Source organism: Arxiozyma heterogenica (genome assembly GCF_036370985.1).
Source record: "Arxiozyma heterogenica strain weizmannii chromosome Unknown scaffold_32, whole genome shotgun sequence".
Taxonomy (NCBI): Eukaryota; Fungi; Ascomycota; class Saccharomycetes; order Saccharomycetales; family Saccharomycetaceae; genus Arxiozyma; species Arxiozyma heterogenica.
Window position 1 is genome coordinate 1 of NW_027042685.1, and position 18,820 is coordinate 18,820.

An 18,820-nucleotide genomic window follows, 5' to 3' on the forward strand; every position below is an offset into this window, starting at 1 on the left:
GGAAAAGACAAAAAACAATGCAACTAAAGCACGCAGAAAGAATAGAAGTGACTACAATAACAAAAATTAAAAATTTGCTTAAATAGAGAGTATATTCTGTTTATCACACCGTACTCCTAGAATTCAATAACTAGTTAATATCATTTGAACTTGGTTAAGTAAGTAGATTTTTTTGACAAACAGTTCTTGACAACGCTATCAATAAATATTCTGTTCTAGAATTTATGTTATGAGACAGGAGCCTTCTTTCTTTTTATTTTTTATTTTTTGTTTTTTGTTTCTATCTTTTTTCTCCTTTCCTTTTCTTTGTTTACAGAATAAAAATGAATTTGACCATGACACGAAAAAAAAGAAATGACACGACACGAAAAAAAAGAAATGACACGACACGAAATCGAACTTTCTTCTGCTTTCCGATTTAAAAATAGACCGAACGATGAAAGACAACTATTTTTTGTGTGGCTTTGAAACATTTTCTTGGCATAGTGTGTTCAAAAGTGTATTTTACATCTGAATAGAATGAGAACAGTAGGTCATCAGTGTATTTACATACAGAATGCATTGTATCTTTTTTACTTTTTTTGCTAACATAGTCTTCAATACACATGATCCAAAAACCATCGTAGTATTTTAATATAGCTCTTCTTTTTTCAAGAACGTAATATTTTGATACAAAAATAAACAAAAAAAAAAAGGAAAACTACAAAAGCAAAAATAAAACGGAAACGAGAGAAGGGAAATGACGCGTATCTAATTTGGAAAAATAAACAAACATCGGATACGAAAAAAAACAATTCAGATACATTTTTGATGTAAACAAATAAGTAAGCTTTATTGACGTTACCTCGAGAAAAATAATAATATTATATGGTTAATGGTGTCCAGGATCCACAAATACTAACAAAACTATTAATAAGTTTATTATTGATATCCACATTACGTTTTCGAATGTTTGTTTATATCATAATAATACGTACCCCCTCTTCCTCTATACTTTTTTTTTTGAAAATATTTACGCAACTTATTGAAACTTTGTTTGTCATTCAGTTTTTTTCATTTACAGAACTGTTTATATAATACTGAGAATCAATCTTTGAAATTTGGTTTACTAGAACATATATATAGGAGTCAAATCTTAAACAAGTTTTTTCCCTCACCTTCTTCTTCACTCTTTTTTTCCTTTGTTACTTCAAATCAATGTTTAATCCTTTCTTTGCTACGTGATCACTAACAACCCAACTGTACAGAGTTCCCAAATATTCCAACTACATACTTTCGCTAAATTATTCTTTCTCCTATAGATCCAAACAAACTCGTATATACACATATATATTAGTGAAAAATGCAATTCAAAAATCTTTCTTTAGCTACCCTTGCCATCGCTACTGCTGTTTCTGCTGAAGGTTACACCCCAGGTAACGTCTGGTCCACTTTGACTCCATCAGGTACTTATGAATGTGGTATCGTTCACGCTACTACCACTTTCGGTATTGCTGTTCAAACTATAGCCTCTACCAACAAGAGAGATATTGTCTCCCAAATTGGTGATGGTCAAATTCAAGCTCCTGTTTTATCTACAACCGCTGCTTCTTCTTCTTCTTCTGACGTTACCACTACCATCACTAAGGCCATTACCACTACATTAAAACCATCTTCTTCTAAATCCTCTTCCACTTCTTCCTCTAAGACATCTTCAGTCTGTAATGCCTCTGCCACCATTGCTCCAAAGCAAACTGCCTGCAAGAATAAAGGTACTCTACAATTAACTTTGAAGGATGGTATATTGACTGACAGCAAGGGCAGAATCGGTTCTATTGTTGCCAATAGACAATTCCAATTCGATGGTCCACCACCACAAGCTGGTGCCATCTACGCTGCTGGTTGGTCTATCACACCAGAAGGTAACTTAGCTTTAGGTGACAAAGATGTTTTCTACCAATGTTTATCCGGTGATTTCTACAACTTATACGATGAACATATTGCCGAACAATGCTCCCCAATCCACTTAGAAGTTGTTGAATTAGTTGACTGTTAAAGTCAATCGCAAAATTAAGAATATTTTCTGTTAAAAGATATTATTTTCTTTATTTTTAATTTCATTTTTCTTATTTAATAACCTAACTAACTATTCTTTTCTTTTAATTATGCAAAACCAGATAAACACTACCTCTTTACTGTTGTTAGTTTGTACTATTCCCTTGTATGCGTTCGTAAATAGATAGACTCTTCCCTCATCGCATATATACACGTATACATGTATGTAACTTAGTGATACCCTTCAAAACAAACTTCTATCTTATTTATAGTGATTGATATATATATATGTATGTATATATAAACATAACATACATCACTATACAAAGTCTTTAAAAAAATAATTGGAATAAATAAAAAAAGAATAAATAAAAGAAAAGCCATTTTCAATTTTTCGAACAAAAATAGCATGCAAGAACTGAAATTAAAATGATTATCACGATCACTTTTATCGCGAAATAATCACTCTTCCATGTAAGAAAAAACTGGAACTATAAACAACATAATGCAAAAGGAACGGATGCAATAAAGGGGCTAAAAGCGAAACAAAAAAAGACCCATGCAGAATATATCATAGAGAGTGGTTTTGGAATATCTAATCAATTATGAAAAAAGTTAAAGTCACCCAAAGATGCTTCCTTAACAGGATACTAAATCAACAGCTTGTAAGTAAACTGGAGAACATTGTTCGGCAATATGTTCGTCGTATAAGTTGTAGAAGTCTCCAGATAGACATTGGTAGAAGACATCATTGTTACCTAAAGCTAAGTTACCTTCTGGTGTGATAGACCAACCAGCAGCGTAGATGGCACCAGCTTGTGGTGGTGGACCATCGAATTGGAATTGTCTGTTGGCAACAATAGAACCGATTCTACCTCTGCTATCGGTTAGTATACCATCCTTTAAGGTCATAGATAATGTACCATCGACCTTACAGGAAACGGCTGTGACAGGATCAGTAGATTTGCCACTAGTGACTTGACCGTCACCGATTTGAGCAGCAGCAGACTTAGTAGCAGCTTGAACTTGACCGTCACCAATTTGGGAAGCAGCAGCCTTGGTGGTTTTGGCAGCTTGGATTTGACCATCACCAATTTGGGAAACAGCAGCCTTAGTAGTCTTAGCAGCTTGAATTTGACCGTCACCTATTTGAGAAACGGCAGCCATAGTAGTCTTAGCAGCTTGGATTTGACCATCGCCTATTTGAGAAACAGCAGCCATAGTAGTCTTAGCAGCTTGGATTTGACCATCGCCTATTTGAGAAACAGCAGCCATAGTAGTCTTAGCAGCTTGGATTTGACCATCGCCTATTTGAGAAACGGCAGCCATAGTAGTCTTAGCAGCTTGGATTTGACCATCGCCTATTTGAGAAACAACAGCCTTAGTAGTCTTAGCAGCTTGGATTTGACCGTCACCAATTTGGGAGACAGCAGCCTTAGTAGTCTTAGCAGCTTGGATTTGGCCATCACCAATTTGGGAAACTACATCTCTCTTAGCAACTGAAGATGTGGCCTTGGCTGCAGAAGTGGAGATCCTAACGACGGCAATACCGAAGGTAGAGGTGTAGTCAGTCAAACCGCCACTGTAAGTGCCAGATGGGGTTAAAGTGGACCATGGTTCAGTTGGGACGTAAGCAGCCATGGCAGAAGTAGCCAAGGCAGCAGTAGCTAAAGTTTTTTTGTATTGCATTATTAATATTTTAAATGAAATTAATATGTATTAATCTAAACAGTGTTGTTTCCTTAAAAAAAGGTATGAATTTGAATAATTGATTTTCTTTTTTTTTTTTCGAATAGTATCGATTTTTCCTATATTACTTTTTACTGGGTAAATTGCATCCAATACGACAAGTAAAAGGTTAACGGAACGACAAACTAGACGAAAGAACACTTTCTAACCAATTTTGCCAGTTTATATATTAACAAAAAAAGTTGAAGAAAGGAAAAAGAAAGCTTTTTGCTTATACATACATACTATATGTAATATGAACTTACGAATCATCTACTTCTAATTATAACAGTTTACTATTTAAGGTAACATCTCTCATAATTAACGTCTATAACAGGTATGAAAGTGCAATCTGTAGAACATTTCCAGCCTAGGCAAAACGAACTCCTGGAAAGACTCTGTTCAGCGGTATGACGACATCTGTATTCTCCCCTCGAGGGGGAAGAAAAACACAATAGCACAAAGTGATATATCTCCTCATCTGGAAATATTTGTCCAACCCACAGGCCCATATTATTTCCTTATTCGGTAATTTTTGGTTGTCTTAAAGATCCCGAAAAGGGGAAAAAAATATTTCAAGAGCTAAATTTAGAAGTCGTTTTTTTTTTCATAAGCAAGACACAAAAAAAAAATGAAAAAAAAAATGAAAAAAAAAACATTGAAAAGAAGGAAAAGGAGAAAATATTTATTTCTATTAACAATTATAAGGGGAATAAACCAAGCATGATCACTTTACCATAAAAGGCAAAAGGTAAAAAAATAAAAAGTGTTAAAAAAAGATCAGACTGATCTAAAATAAAAGACAGCCAAAACGATCAAATTAAGAGAAGTTATATGTCTTTGGTTCTCAAACTCCATTATACCGCAATCCTACAACAATGAACAGTTAAAGTCAAGAAAAGCTGTCTAAATATTATAGGCAAGTAACCATGACATTTGGCTTTGCTATTTACACTACATAGAGATTTTTCTTTTGTAACACTTCCTTATAATCGACACTGTGTCTGTAATAGTTAGCAGTGGAATATATTCCTCAAAAAAAAAAAACTGATATTAAAAGTAAGAACTTCTTAGTGATTGGGCCCTGACATTCCTCTTTCCTGTTATCTTGACACCTGGCTTGTCTTCCATATTACAGGTGACACTTCTAAAAGGATATATGTAGCTCTAAAATAGCAACAAAAATACGATTCTGTAAAAATTTTAATCCAAGAACAACACTTTATGTGTTACTAATGTCTATGATTTGATGTAATTAGTGTTGCTTTGGTGGAAAATTGCCTCGCAACATTCGCTCTCTTACTCCCTTATTATTTCCGAGAAAGAAAACAAAAAAACTCTCCATATTTTTCCAAATGCGGTAATATTTGCAGAAAACCAACGATGAGATTTTGCCAAATCAGGTTAAAATCTAAGGTAGGCTGAATTGCCTAATATCTTTACCTAAACAGGAAAAAACAAAAAAAAGAAAAAAAGAAAAAAAGAAAAAAAAGAAAAGTGCAAGATCAAAGTGAAAACTTTTTTCTTTTGTTTAATATTGTATCTCCTTCAATTTAATAAAAAACATGTATAATGAAAGGTGCATATATTTGATATTACAATGTAATTGACCACACCACCAGCAACTACTCTATTATGGTTTTCCATTTTAATACATTTACTATCTAAAAGAAGAAAATTAAAAATGTTGTCATCTGTTTTTTTTAGTAATGAATTAGACTACAATTATCTCATGTATCCTCTATTGTGTGTGATGATTCAATGGTATATGTCATTCACAAACATATATAAAGATAGTATGTTCCAGCAGAAGACACAGCAATCTTTTTGCTTTTTCTTCCCTATACTACAACTCTTCCGACAAAAACCAGAGAAAACTAAACAGAGATTTTCTTTTAAACTATATCAACACAAGCATACAGAAACAAAAATGCAATACAAAAAAACTTTAGCTACCGCTGCCTTGGCTACTTCTGCCATGGCTGCTTACGTCCCAACTGAACCATGGTCCACTTTAACCCCATCTGGCACTTACAGTGGCGGTTTGACTGACTACGCTTCCACCTTCGGTATTGCCGTCGTTGGAATCTCCACTCCTGCAGCTAAGGCCACATCTTCAGTTGCTAAGAGAGATGTAGTTTCCCAAATTGGTGACGGTCAAATCCAAGCTGCTACTGCCACCAAGGCTGCTGTTTCCCAAATTGGTGACGGTCAAATCCAAGCTGCTAAGACTACTAAGGCTGCTGTCTCTCAAATAGGTGACGGTCAAATTCAAGCTGCTAAGACTACTAAGGCTGCTGTTTCCCAAATTGGTGATGGTCAAATCCAAGCTGCCAAAACCACCAAGGCTGCTGTCTCTCAAATAGGTGACGGTCAAATTCAAGCTGCTAAGACTACTAAGGCTGCTGTTTCCCAAATTGGTGATGGTCAAATCCAAGCTGCCAAAACCACCAAGGCTGCTGCTTCCCAAATTGGTGACGGTCAAGTTCAAGCTGCTACTAAGTCTGCTGCTGCTCAAATCGGTGACGGTCAAGTCACTAGTGGCAAATCTACTGATCCTGTCACAGCCGTTTCCTGTAAGGTCGATGGTACATTATCTATGACCTTAAAGGATGGTATACTAACCGATAGCAGAGGTAGAATCGGTTCTATTGTTGCCAACAGACAATTCCAATTCGATGGTCCACCACCACAAGCTGGTGCCATCTACGCTGCTGGTTGGTCTATCACACCAGAAGGTAACTTAGCTTTAGGTAACAATGATGTCTTCTACCAATGTCTATCTGGAGACTTCTACAACTTATACGACGAATCAATTGGTGCTCAATGTCATCCAGTTTACTTACAAGCTATTGACTTGGTATCCTGTTAATTGCATTCTTTCCAAAAAGAAAATAAGCATTAATCTAAACTTATTATAATTTTCATTTTGCATTATATATTACTAGTTCGTTCATGTTGCTATTTTATTATTTTTTCTTCGAAATTTCCCAATGTTGCAAACATTGTTTTTAGTTCTTAAAGTTTTGAATGTTTTAAATTCAGATGCTTTCATGTTTTATGTTTTTTATTTAATTCTTATATATTATTTGTACACTTAGTCATGATACATCCAATAAATAATGTTCTAAAATCATAAAATATATTTCAGTCTGGAAACCTGACCTATTATTTCAACTGGAGAGTGGAAGCTACTTGCATCTCTAGATCATTAGTGTTTACACCTTTAGCTTACATGTTCATTTTTCTTACATTAGAATTTTGCGTTTTATATGACGAAAAAATTACTCCAGAAAAATTTTGAACTGTCAAGGTTATAAAAACATAAATATATAATTTATATGTGTAATAAGAAAACTTGTTATTGGTAAACATGATACATTCCTTTCCTAGAAATCACCAAAAAAGTGCAAATACGATAGAATTAACCAAATCAGTATGGTATGGAACAGAAATAGAACTTCCCTTTTAATAATTGGGGTCCTTTTTCATCTCTTTTATCTATGGTCAATATTTGATATATACTTTGTATCACCCTTGGTTCACGGAATGTCCCAATACCGTAGTACAAACAATCCACCTGCTAAAAGATTGTTTTTAATTGTAGGTGATGGATTGAGGGCAGACACCACTTTTGATAAAATCACACATCCAGTATCAGGTGAAACGAACTTTCTGGCACCTTTTATTAGATCTATTGTCGAAAATAATGGAACTTATGGAATATCACATACAAGAATGCCCACAGAGTCACGTCCAGGCCACGTTGCTATGATTGCAGGGTTTTATGAAGATGTTAGTGCGGTTACGAAAGGTTGGAAGGAAAACCCTGTCGATTTTGATAGTTTTTTTAATCAGTCTACCCATACATACTCTTTTGGATCCCCTGATATTTTACCAATGTTTAAAGATGGAGCTTCTGATCCAAATCGTATAGATACCTGGATGTATGGTCATGAATTTGAAGATTTTACTCAATCTTCAATAGAATTAGATGCCTATGTTTTTAAACATTTGTATTCTTTATTCAATAATGCTACTATAAATAGTACACTTAATACTGAAATAAGACAACAAGGGAATGTCTTTTTCTTACACCTATTAGGTTGCGATACTGCTGGCCATTCTTATAGACCATATTCTGCGGAATATTATGACAACGTGAAGTATATTGACACTGAAATTTCAAAATTAGTTGAAAAAGTTAAAGATTTTTTTGGTGATGAAGATACTGCGTATATTTTTACGGCTGATCATGGTATGAGTGCCTTTGGTTCTCATGGCGATGGCCATCCTAATAATACTAGAACTCCACTTGTAGCATGGGGTGCTGGTTTAAATAAACCCAAGAGGAATAATGTTCCGGTTTTCGATAATTATACTAAATCATGGGAGTTAGGTCATATTGTAAGAAATGATGTTAAACAAGCTGATATTGCATCATTGATGGCTTATCTAATTGGTGTGAACTATCCTGCCAACTCTGTTGGGGAACTGCCACTATCTTACATTGATGGAGATGAAGATAACAAATTAAAAGCATTATACAACAATACTAAAGCTATTCTAGAACAATACGTTGTGAAAAGAGAAGAAGTTAAGAATTCTCAGTTTGTATTTAAAGATTATCATAAATTTGTTGAAAAACCTTTTGAAGATCATTTAGATGAAATTCATTCTATTATCGATCGAATTGCTAAAGGAGAAATTGATTTAGAAGAACAAGCTATTTCTATGATTGAAAATCTTATGACAACCACACTGGAGGCACTACATTACTTAACCACATACAACTGGAGATTAATTAGAACAATTGTCACATTAGGATTTATTGGATGGATTGTTTTCTCATTCAGTATATTCTTAAAGTTATTTATTATTCCTAGTCATCAAAACATTAAAGGAAGAATCACACTATTAAATTTAACCTTTTTCACTTTGGTTAGTTTATGCTTAAACTGGGTCTTATACTACCAACGTTCTCCATTCAATTTCTACATGTACTTACTATTCCCACTATATCTATGGTGTCAAATTGTTGCTAATCGATATGTGTTACAAATAGGTATCAAAGAATTATTCCGTGGAATTTCTGTATTAGAAAGAATTACAATTGCTTTCTTAATAGTAATGATCTATGAAGGGATTGTATATGGATTTTTCCATCGATGGATTTTTAGTATAATATTTATTTTATTTGCAATATATCCAACAGTATGTGGATTGCAAACTAATTTGCTAAAAACCTTAGCCTGGTGTTTTACATGTATTTTTATGTCTACTTTCACATTATATGATGCAGTTAAAATAGAAGATCTGACCCAAATTAATTATGCTGGCTATTTAATTATTATTAGTTCATTTTATGGATTGAAAAAAGTTAACAAAAGCATTTCATCTAATACAAGAACAATACTTTTAGTTCAAATGCTATTAGCAATCTTAATGTTAATTGTGACTAATAAATCAGTTGTATCTTTACAAAAAAGAGAAGGTTTACCATACAGTGCCCAAATCTCAGGTTGGTCTTTATTAATAATTTCTTTATTTATAACACCATTTTTCCATTATTTAACACCTAGTAATAACTATAGAGTCAGATTATTAATCATTTATCTAACATTTGCACCTACATTTATTATATTGACAATATCATTTGAATTATTGTTTTATGTGTTTTTCACAGCCTTTGTTGTTCAATGGATTGAAATTGAATCAAGCTTAAAACAACAAAGTGTAAAAGACAACTGGTTGCAATTGCTAAGAGTTTCAGTAATTGGATTTTTCTTATTACAAGTAGCATTCTTTGGTTGTGGTAATGTTGCATCAATATCATCTTTTTCCTTAGATTCAGTTTACAGGTTATTACCAATATTTGACCCATTCCCCATGGGTGCATTATTAATGTTAAAATTAATTATTCCATATATTATATTATCATGTGGATTAGGTATACTTAATATGAAATTAACTATAAAGGATTACACAATATCTACATTAATTATATCAACAAGTGATATATTGTCATTAAATTTCTTCTATTTATTGAAGACGGAGGGATCATGGTTAGACATTGGTATCACCATATCTAACTATTGTTTAGCTATATTGTCATCTTTGTTCATGTTAGTATTAGAAATGGTTAGTCATATTTTACTAAGAAATGTGACAATAGAAGCGACTCCACTGGAGGATATCGAAAAGAAGGAAAAATAACGATAAAAATAAATATAATAGATAGTATATATATTTTTATTAAATCATAAACTAATCACAATTATAACTAAATTATTATATATCTTACCTAATGGTAAGATTCTATTTGATCAGAATATGTAAACATTTATTAGATGTGAGTCAAGTTTGTAGAGCGAGAATTAAAGTTTGGTGAGTCTTTATTTTTTTATAAAAAAAAAAACATAAGTAAGAATCAAAAAATAATATGTATACATATATATAAACAATATGTTAAATCCTAGAAAAACCAAGATCACATAAAAAAAAGAGACTTTCTTTTAGGTTCCAGAAAATTGCAGTAATTTATTATATTTAATCCTTTTTTTTTTCCTAAGAAATATTGTTCAGTGTACATAACTGCTGAAACAAATAGAAAAATATTTATCTGGCGATTATTTTTTTAGATCTGTTTTATAAAATTTTGCAAGTATTTATAATATTTGAAAAAAAAAAAAAATAAAAAAAATAAAAAAACTTAATATAGTTTCTTTATCTTTGTCAACTAATATTTCGTGGATGTCATAAATATTAGTCATAATAGATGACAAAAATGGTGATATTATTTCAGTTTTGGTATATAATTATGGTGGTGTAGCTGAATAGCTTTATGGCTCAAAATATTTTTGTGCATATACGCAATAGGAAAGCTATTTGCTAAGATAAATTCCATTTTATATTCATATGTTGATTATAAAAAAAAGTGCTAAAGACTTAAAATCTTCCACTTTTACAATTCAAATTTCTTAGAACTCCCAGAAGCACATATGTCACTGAAGGTTGCTGATTGATTCTTCTCCTCTCTTTGTAATTATATGGTTTTGTTGAAATAGAATGTTCTATAATAAAATAGATAGAACAATAAGATTTTAGCAGACACTAAACGATAAATTGTTGAGTAATAATTGTTGAGAGGTCACCAAAAGTTGTTGAGTTTTTTTATTAAATATCTTACTGTTCGTAGAGGAAAATGGCTTAATGTTAACATATATAAAGCCAAAGATTTCATCATACATTATTTTTATCTTATTTGCAATCTTTGTATATTACTATTTCTATGTTGTATATAGAGAGAGAAAGTGAAGAACTTTATTATAATTTTGTATACTAAATCTGTTTAATATAATATTGAGAATGTTTACTATATATCCAATGAATAAAGGCGCTCATTCTCAACAGGTTTGTCTTTCAATTTGAACCAATGTTGACACATTTATTCTGCAAATGTTCCTTATAAATAACAATAAAACAAAGAATCTTGCAGACAAACACAATGGAAATTGAAGGGAAAACAACCGAAAACAAAAAAAAGAAACTCAATTAACTGCTTTTATCATTCAATACGATATTTTGGGTTGTTTCTGTTTTTTTTTTTTTTTTTTTTTTTTTTTAATTTTTTCCTTTCCCTCCAGTTCTGTCAATCGTCTCTTTATTATAGCCGTTATAGATTGAGAAAGAGGCTTTCTTGTTATAAAGGCAGCCTGCTTTTAGACAGGGGAAAAATAAGAAATAATAAAACAAACAAAACAAGGAAATAGGGACATCTAGAAGGATGATGTAAGATTTAGACTAGATTGGGGTTAGCATAAACCATCTTAAAACTATGTATTCAAATATGAACACACATACATTCATGCATATATATATTCATTTTCTTACGACATTTATACGATATTATATAGAAATAAAAGGTTTCAAAATAACAAATAAATAAAAAAAGGTTTATAATAGTGTTGTATCCAACAATTTAGATTTTCTATAATTGTAGTGCAGGCAATTTCAGATATAGATACAAAAAACATCATAGTAATTTGATATTATCCTAATTTATCTATCTATCCATCTATCTTTATATTCTGTTAGTTAAGTTTCAATATAAAAAAAAAATCAAATATCTTGTATAATCATTTAAGTAAGTAAATTTACAGATATATATTTTTGACATGACCTATATAACGAAGGATAATACTTCACTAAGTCAAAACTTAATTAATAACTCGTTTCAAAAAATATTGAAAATATTAGAGTAGAAGAAACACTAGAAGAAGAAGACGAAGAAGTCGTTACATTACAGCGATTAACTGAAGAAATAAAGCATCATCATAAAGATAAATGTATTTTTAGAAGACCGAGCTTATTTATATTATCCATATTAGTATTTTTATTTGGATTTAGTGAAATGTTATATTTAACACCGTTTATCACATTAACAATAAACAAGATTTGCCGTGGTATTCATGCAAATTTATGTGATTCAAAAGAAGTTCAAATGTACATGTCTCAAATTGGATCAACTACTTTAATATATTCAGGTATAATCAGTACCTTAATGAGTGGAAAATGGGGTCGGTGGTCCGATCACTATGGTAGAGTTAAAATATTCGGCTATATGGGGTTAATAAGAGTAATAGGTAATCTATTACATTTGCTGGCTTTATCTTCATATGTACCATTCAATAAATGGTTAATTATTCTTTCTGCCACTGTAAATTCAATTAGCGGGGGTATGTTTGCATTTTTTGGTAATGCAAATAGTTATATAAATGATATTGTGGAACCTGAGGATAGAATATTTTCAATCAGTTTTGTCACCAGTCTTATGCAGATAACTACAGGGATTGGACCATTAACAGGATCTCTTTTAGTTAAATGGTATAATGGAAATGATTCGGTACCCATCTATGTTGCTATTGCAGCCGGTATTCTATTCATAGTTTTATGTTTTACTATAATAATAGAACCACGTCATAATCTATGGTTAGAATACACCAGAGAACAATTTACTATCAAACAAATGGAGTTATATCAAGAATTTAACAATGACATTACCAACTCTTCTTCTACTTTATGGTTCAAAGCTCAAAGATATGGTAAATATCATCTAATAAAATTAGTAGATTTCTTGGAACCCTTCAAACAATTTTGGTTAAAGGATAAACCTTCCTCAGTGAAATGGAATGTTTTATTGTTAGTTACTATTGATATTCTTTTTGGATCAGTTATGATGGGAATAATGCCTAGTTTTTTATTATTTTGTACATACAAATATCATTGGAAAAGTGTGGAATTAGGCTACTTCATATCCTTCTGTGGCATAGCAAATGGCATAACATTATTTTTATCGTCACATTATGGTATGAACTTAATGAAAAATGTAATTAAAACAAATCCAAATAATGTGGATAAACTAGATAAAGTTTCTATTGGCATGTCTTTGATATTTTTAACTGTTAGCAACTTTTTTATGATAAGATTCTCCAACTATTCAAAAATCATCATAATCTTTGTCATTTTAAGAAGTCTATCAAAGATATGCAGTCCAATTGCTGAAGCAGCAATTATGAAACATTATAAGAAAACAGGAAAGAGTACAGGTCAAGTGTTTGGTGCCATTGCATTGCTGAATTCTTTATCCATGTTAATTGTGCCACCAATACTACTAAGAATATACGGATTTACTATTAGTATAGGACCAGAATTGTTTTTGTATTTCCCTTTAACCTGTTGCCTAATTGCACTTATAAATTGCTATTTTTTAAGTGTCAATGCTCCAATTGAGAGCTCAAATCTTATGAGATCCTCAACTCCACTTTATGGAACGGAAGGTTAATTAATTAATTCATTCACTCATTAATTCATTCACTATTAGCATCGCTTTTGTTTCTATCTTTTGTCCATGTGTTCCTCTTCTCCTTTATTTTTTTACTTTTTATTTATTTATTTATTTAATGCATCCAATACAGTAATTCAACATTATCCCCAATAGAATCGACGTTATCAGGCAAGTTGAAAAGAAAAAAGGAAAAAAAAAAGATAAAACAAAAAAAAAACAAACCTAGCCTTCTTCTATTTTCTGTATTTCCAATTAGCATAAACAAGTAATAGATGATGTTGATAAAATGAAAATAGACAAGAAAATTCACATCACAGAATAATAATAATCAAATAAAAAAAAGAAACTAAACTTTGTTTAAATTTGTTGCCTTTTCTTTTCATTTCTTTTTTTTAATTTTTTTTCCTTCAATTTGCTTTCGTTTCTTTTTCTTTATATTAAAAAATTCAGAAGTAAGAAAAGTCCAAGGCTTTTAAGGCTAGTATCTCATACTGTTGCAATAAACGCTTATAGACTAGACGAATCATAGTCACCATACATTATATATTAGTAAGGACCGTTAAAACATTATCGATAAGATAAGATAAACTTAAGATTGCTAAATAAGTTAGTGAACTTTCCCAAAAAAATTTTTTTCCCTCCCCCTTATTTTCAACTACTTTTGTGTAAAATGTATGTGGACCCACAGAGGAATAACCAGGTACGGCGATTGACTTTAAATATTACACCCAAGGAAGAATTATCTTATCATAGACCAAGACCTGCGAATGAAAATGCTATAATGTCTAATAGAGAACAATCTCCACAATTGGATATTGCCAACTCTACTTCTCCAGTATACTCAATTCCTAAAGATGAAATACAGATTTTAAAGGAGCGTCAAGCGAAAGAAAAAGAAGAAGAAGAGGTAGTAGTAGAAAGGCAACATGAAAAGAGTTTACAAGTGGATAGCCAAAATTTATCCATCATAAAGGAATTGGAAACCGGAAGCACTGCTGTTACTACTACCGCTGCAGCAGTAGTTTCTAATAATAATAATCATAACCATAATCATAATCATCATCATAATAATAATAATAATATAACACAGAATACCGCTGGTGATGATAAATCTTTATTCAATTCTGTACAGGAACCTTTAACAGTTAAGGGAATAGAACATGATATGTTATTACATGGTAAAAAGACCTCTGGGAAATATACTTTCCAAGATTTTCAAATATTAAGGACTTTAGGTACTGGATCTTTTGGTAGGGTCCATTTAATTCGATCAAATCATAATGGTAGATTTTATGCATTAAAAGTTTTAAAAAAGAAAACAATTGTAAAATTTAAACAGGTTGAACACACAAATGATGAAAGAAAAATTTTATCAATAATATCACACCCCTTTTTAATACGAATGTGGGGGACATTCCAAGATTCGCAGCAAATTTACATGGTAATGGATTTTATTGAAGGTGGAGAATTATTTTCTCTATTAAGAAAATCAAAAAGATTTCCAAACCCAGTTGCCAAATTTTATGCTGCAGAAATATGTCTTGCTTTAGAATACTTACATGATTTGGAAATTATTTATAGAGATTTAAAGCCAGAAAATATTTTACTTGATAGGAATGGCCATATTAAAATAACAGATTTTGGTTTTGCAAAATACGTTCCTGATGTGACATATACCTTATGTGGAACACCAGATTACATTGCTCCAGAAGTTGTCAGTACGAAGCCTTATAATAAATCTGTAGATTGGTGGTCATTTGGTATAATAATATATGAAATGTTAGCTGGTTATACCCCTTTTTATGATTCTAACACTATTAAAATATATGAGAAAATATTGAATGCCCCATTGAAATTTCCAGAATACTTTGATTCCTTAGTGCAGGATTTATTGAGAGGGTTAATCAACAGAAATTTAAGTCAAAGATTAGGCAATTTGCAAGGTGGTACTGAAGATGTTAAAAACCATCCATGGTTTGAAGAGGTTGTTTGGGATAAAATATTAGCAAGATGTATTGAAACACCATACGAACCACCAATAAGACATGGACAAGGTGATTCATCTCAGTTTGATAGATACCCTGAAGAGGAACTTCACTATGGTTTTCAAGGTGAAGATCCGTATCATGATTTATTTAAAGCGTTTTAGTTTTGTTGAGGTTTGCATTGAATATTTTTTGATCTACTTTTATTTTATTTTATTTTATTTTTGTTAAAATGCATTTGGCCATACATAGCCTATTTTCTTTGTTTTTACTTCTAAAAAGAAGTATCTCTATATCTATTATTTATCCTTTCCTTCATCTGCACGTGCGATATTTCTCTCACTTTACTAGTATTATTATTTTAATACTAGATTTACATCAACTATTTAAATTTTTTTTGTCAATTTTGACTTTTCTCCTAAGATAAATCTATTTTGTTTCTAATTTATATAACTTAACATAATTTATACAGCATATTCATAGACTATATTAACGAATTAAATAATATAATGCAACTTGTCTTGCTAAACCATTCTTTTCTTCCTCTTTTATTCCATTAGAATCTGAAAATATATATTTTTTGTTCTTTTTTCTTTTTTTTTTTTAATTTTGTGAACTTTTTATCAAAGGTTGATTCAATTCCCGATTAAACAAGGAAAATTCAACTGAAATGTACAAATGTAAAACGTATATATCAAGGGAGAATGATAACAAACACAGCTTTGATTTCACATTTTTGCTAGCTATTATTCTTAGTTTTCATTAAATCTAGTCAAAATTTTGTCTAGGTAATTGAGGTAATTCCATCAAGAGAAAAAAATAAACAATAGAAAAAGACACTTATAAAATATGGCCGGAAAGTCAAGAGTCGTTAAGCAACTATCAATATTAGACAAATTAACTTTTACTACAAAGAAACCACAAATAATAATAAATCCCACTAAGTACCAATCTTTAAAATTAACCTTCCAAGTACAGAATCACAATGGACACATGGGTGCACGTAAATTTTGGCGTGAATATTTACCTACATTAAAATTTTACAACCCAAACTTTGATATGAATGTCACTAGAATCAAAAATGATGATAAGTTAGTACAAGTACCCTGCGTATTAGAGATCTTGGATGAACAGGGGAAATCTTTGGAAACAATTAATATGAAAAACAAAAGATCTGAAGATATCATGGATGAGTTTTTAAGTAAGATTGACTATGAAGTAATAAGTGAGGATAAGTTAATAAAATTCAGTAAATAGTCTAAGTAAAATACTTCCTTCAGAATTAATTTTTGTTTTGGCCTTTATTTTTATTGCCAAAACAAATAGCATATGTACAAGTTTTATATATATAACACCCACATTTTTCTGTAAATAACCACATTAATTTTTTTCCTTTTTCTATTTTTTTTATTTTGGTTTTGTTGTTCAATATTATCTTCTTTAATCAACAATGTTCTTATACTTCATCACCTCAAGGATTAGCATTTTAATTATTGGTTTTGTTTATTTTATATATATGTTATAAGGCAGATATTTGATGTATTATTTGTGGTAAAATCAATCATATCTCAATAGGAAAAGACTTTTAATATAATAGTGCTTACCTTAAACGTTGGTATTGTTCTAAAAGACTACTTGAGAGTAAAAACATTGCCATTAGAACTACTGATTTGCCTCTACTAGTAGAATGTATCTAATAAAATATATGTTAATTATTACACAATGTAGTAACTAATGATTACAATAGCATACTTCAATCTATGAGCTTAATATAGTGTAATTGGTGACAAAGTTTGCGAGGTAATTATTGATGAATTGGCAAAATAAAAACAAAATTAAGATTAATATGTGAAAACTCAAAATTATTATAATGACATTGTTACTGAGAAAGGGTAGGTTAGGTGGAGGTTAAGTTGTAAAGAAAATTGGCATAACGTTAGCAAATAGTTATTATATGTGATGTCAAATAATCCTAAAGATATAGATTGATAGTATTATTCAGGAATGAAACTATATTAGTAGTGCTTTCCAACAGTAGCAACACAATAGTAGTTAAAGCATATCATGACTATATTGAAATGGATTAAAGTATAGTAAGATAATGAGATAATTCGAATGTGTATGGATAGAAAAAAAATCTATTGGGAAGATCTATACAAAGACCTTAGACAAATATAATTAGTATGAAAACAATAAGTTATACACATCTTGGGAGATAATCTTGTACAACAGAATCAATGTTCAATATTATTTGTAATCGTGTAAAAACGTCCCGATACGGAGCTTTCTTAAAGAGAAACTATCCAACTCTTGTGACCCTTTCAGTTTTATGGGAACTTCGTATTACATTCTTTTATATGTCTTATATGTAGAAAAAGTAAGCTAAACATATGGTTTTAATCTGTATAACTCCTTAATACAAATTTTTAATATTTTTCGAGAGTAAATGCATCTTGCAAAACCATTGTCAGTATGTTATATGTTAGTAATTTCGACGTATAACGTAATTTTTTTCTTTGTTTAAGATGAAGACTTATTTAGATATAAGAATTTTGTTTGGAAATAAATTAGTATAATTCTTACCACACATGAGCAGTTAACAGTATAGCTTAGAATAATAGTTCAATATTATTCTTAGTTGTTACAGTGTTAAACCATAACTATGGGTACTGATTATTAAGTTGCAGCTGTGTAGAAATTACGTTAAGATAACTGAAAATTGTTTGATTACAATTAGCACAGGCTATACCACAGGTTTGGTTAACGATGTTGTCAATGAGTGTTAAAACAAATATCTATGTTTATTTCATAGACAAATTCTGAATGTTCTTATTGAACCATACGCTACCATAGGCATTATCAATTAAATGTTAGTTTAAACTGATTATAGTAAACATGACAATGTAGCTTACCGTAGAAGTCTTCAGTCTAACTGATTTAAAGACAAAAAAAGTGAACTAGAATGTTTCAGAAATCATTATAACAACAAGATTAGTATAGAGGGATTCACATAGAATATCATTCACACTAGTGAAAATGTTTGATAGTAGAAGATGTAATCAGATATATACTGAATTTTAATTTTGATACAGGATTTCAATATCAAAAACTCTATTAATATTCATCATGTTAATAATATGCTAAAATAAGATAAACCTATAATCGGATGTTGGTGGTAATGTAAGTTCTCAGCTATTTATAGCATAATATTAATGATGTTAGAGAT

The 18,820-nt window shown here is 30.8% G+C and overlaps 7 protein-coding genes across 7 annotated transcripts; 6 read left to right on the forward strand and 1 right to left on the reverse strand.

Annotated features, from left to right (window-relative positions):
- Window positions 1-1,342: 1,342 nt before the first annotated feature.
- On the forward strand, window positions 1,343-2,035 carry PWA37_003883 (uncharacterized protein; the record flags this gene model as incomplete). Its single annotated transcript, XM_064860393.1, has 1 exon — window positions 1,343-2,035. One exon carries the CDS (start codon window positions 1,343-1,345, stop codon window positions 2,033-2,035), a length of 693 nt encoding a protein of 230 aa, XP_064712766.1.
- A 638-nt stretch (window positions 2,036-2,673) lies between these two features.
- Window positions 2,674-3,723, reverse strand: PWA37_003884 (uncharacterized protein; the record flags this gene model as incomplete). Its single annotated transcript, XM_064860394.1, has 1 exon — window positions 2,674-3,723. One exon carries the CDS (start codon window positions 3,721-3,723, stop codon window positions 2,674-2,676), a length of 1,050 nt encoding a protein of 349 aa, XP_064712767.1.
- A 1,723-nt stretch (window positions 3,724-5,446) lies between these two features.
- On the forward strand, window positions 5,447-6,634 carry PWA37_003885 (uncharacterized protein; the record flags this gene model as incomplete). The annotated part of the gene is made up of 1 exon (XM_064860395.1): window positions 5,447-6,634. The coding sequence occupies one exon, from the start codon at window positions 5,447-5,449 to the stop codon at window positions 6,632-6,634; it is 1,188 nt and encodes a 395-aa protein (XP_064712768.1).
- Window positions 6,635-7,200: 566 nt separating this feature from the next.
- PWA37_003886 (GPI ethanolamine phosphate transferase 1) lies at window positions 7,201-9,978 on the forward strand (the record flags this gene model as incomplete). Its single annotated transcript, XM_064860396.1, has 1 exon — window positions 7,201-9,978. One exon carries the CDS (start codon window positions 7,201-7,203, stop codon window positions 9,976-9,978), a length of 2,778 nt encoding a protein of 925 aa, XP_064712769.1.
- Window positions 9,979-12,175: 2,197 nt separating this feature from the next.
- Window positions 12,176-13,606, forward strand: PWA37_003887 (MFS transporter; the record flags this gene model as incomplete). Its single annotated transcript, XM_064860397.1, has 1 exon — window positions 12,176-13,606. The coding sequence occupies one exon, from the start codon at window positions 12,176-12,178 to the stop codon at window positions 13,604-13,606; it is 1,431 nt and encodes a 476-aa protein (XP_064712770.1).
- A 673-nt stretch (window positions 13,607-14,279) lies between these two features.
- Window positions 14,280-15,758, forward strand: PWA37_003888 (cAMP-dependent protein kinase; the record flags this gene model as incomplete). Its single annotated transcript, XM_064860398.1, has 1 exon — window positions 14,280-15,758. The coding sequence occupies one exon, from the start codon at window positions 14,280-14,282 to the stop codon at window positions 15,756-15,758; it is 1,479 nt and encodes a 492-aa protein (XP_064712771.1).
- Window positions 15,759-16,443: 685 nt separating this feature from the next.
- PWA37_003889 (L51/S25/CI-B8 domain-containing protein) lies at window positions 16,444-16,851 on the forward strand (the record flags this gene model as incomplete). The annotated part of the gene is made up of 1 exon (XM_064860399.1): window positions 16,444-16,851. One exon carries the CDS (start codon window positions 16,444-16,446, stop codon window positions 16,849-16,851), a length of 408 nt encoding a protein of 135 aa, XP_064712772.1.
- Between the last annotated feature and the right edge of the window lie 1,969 nt (window positions 16,852-18,820).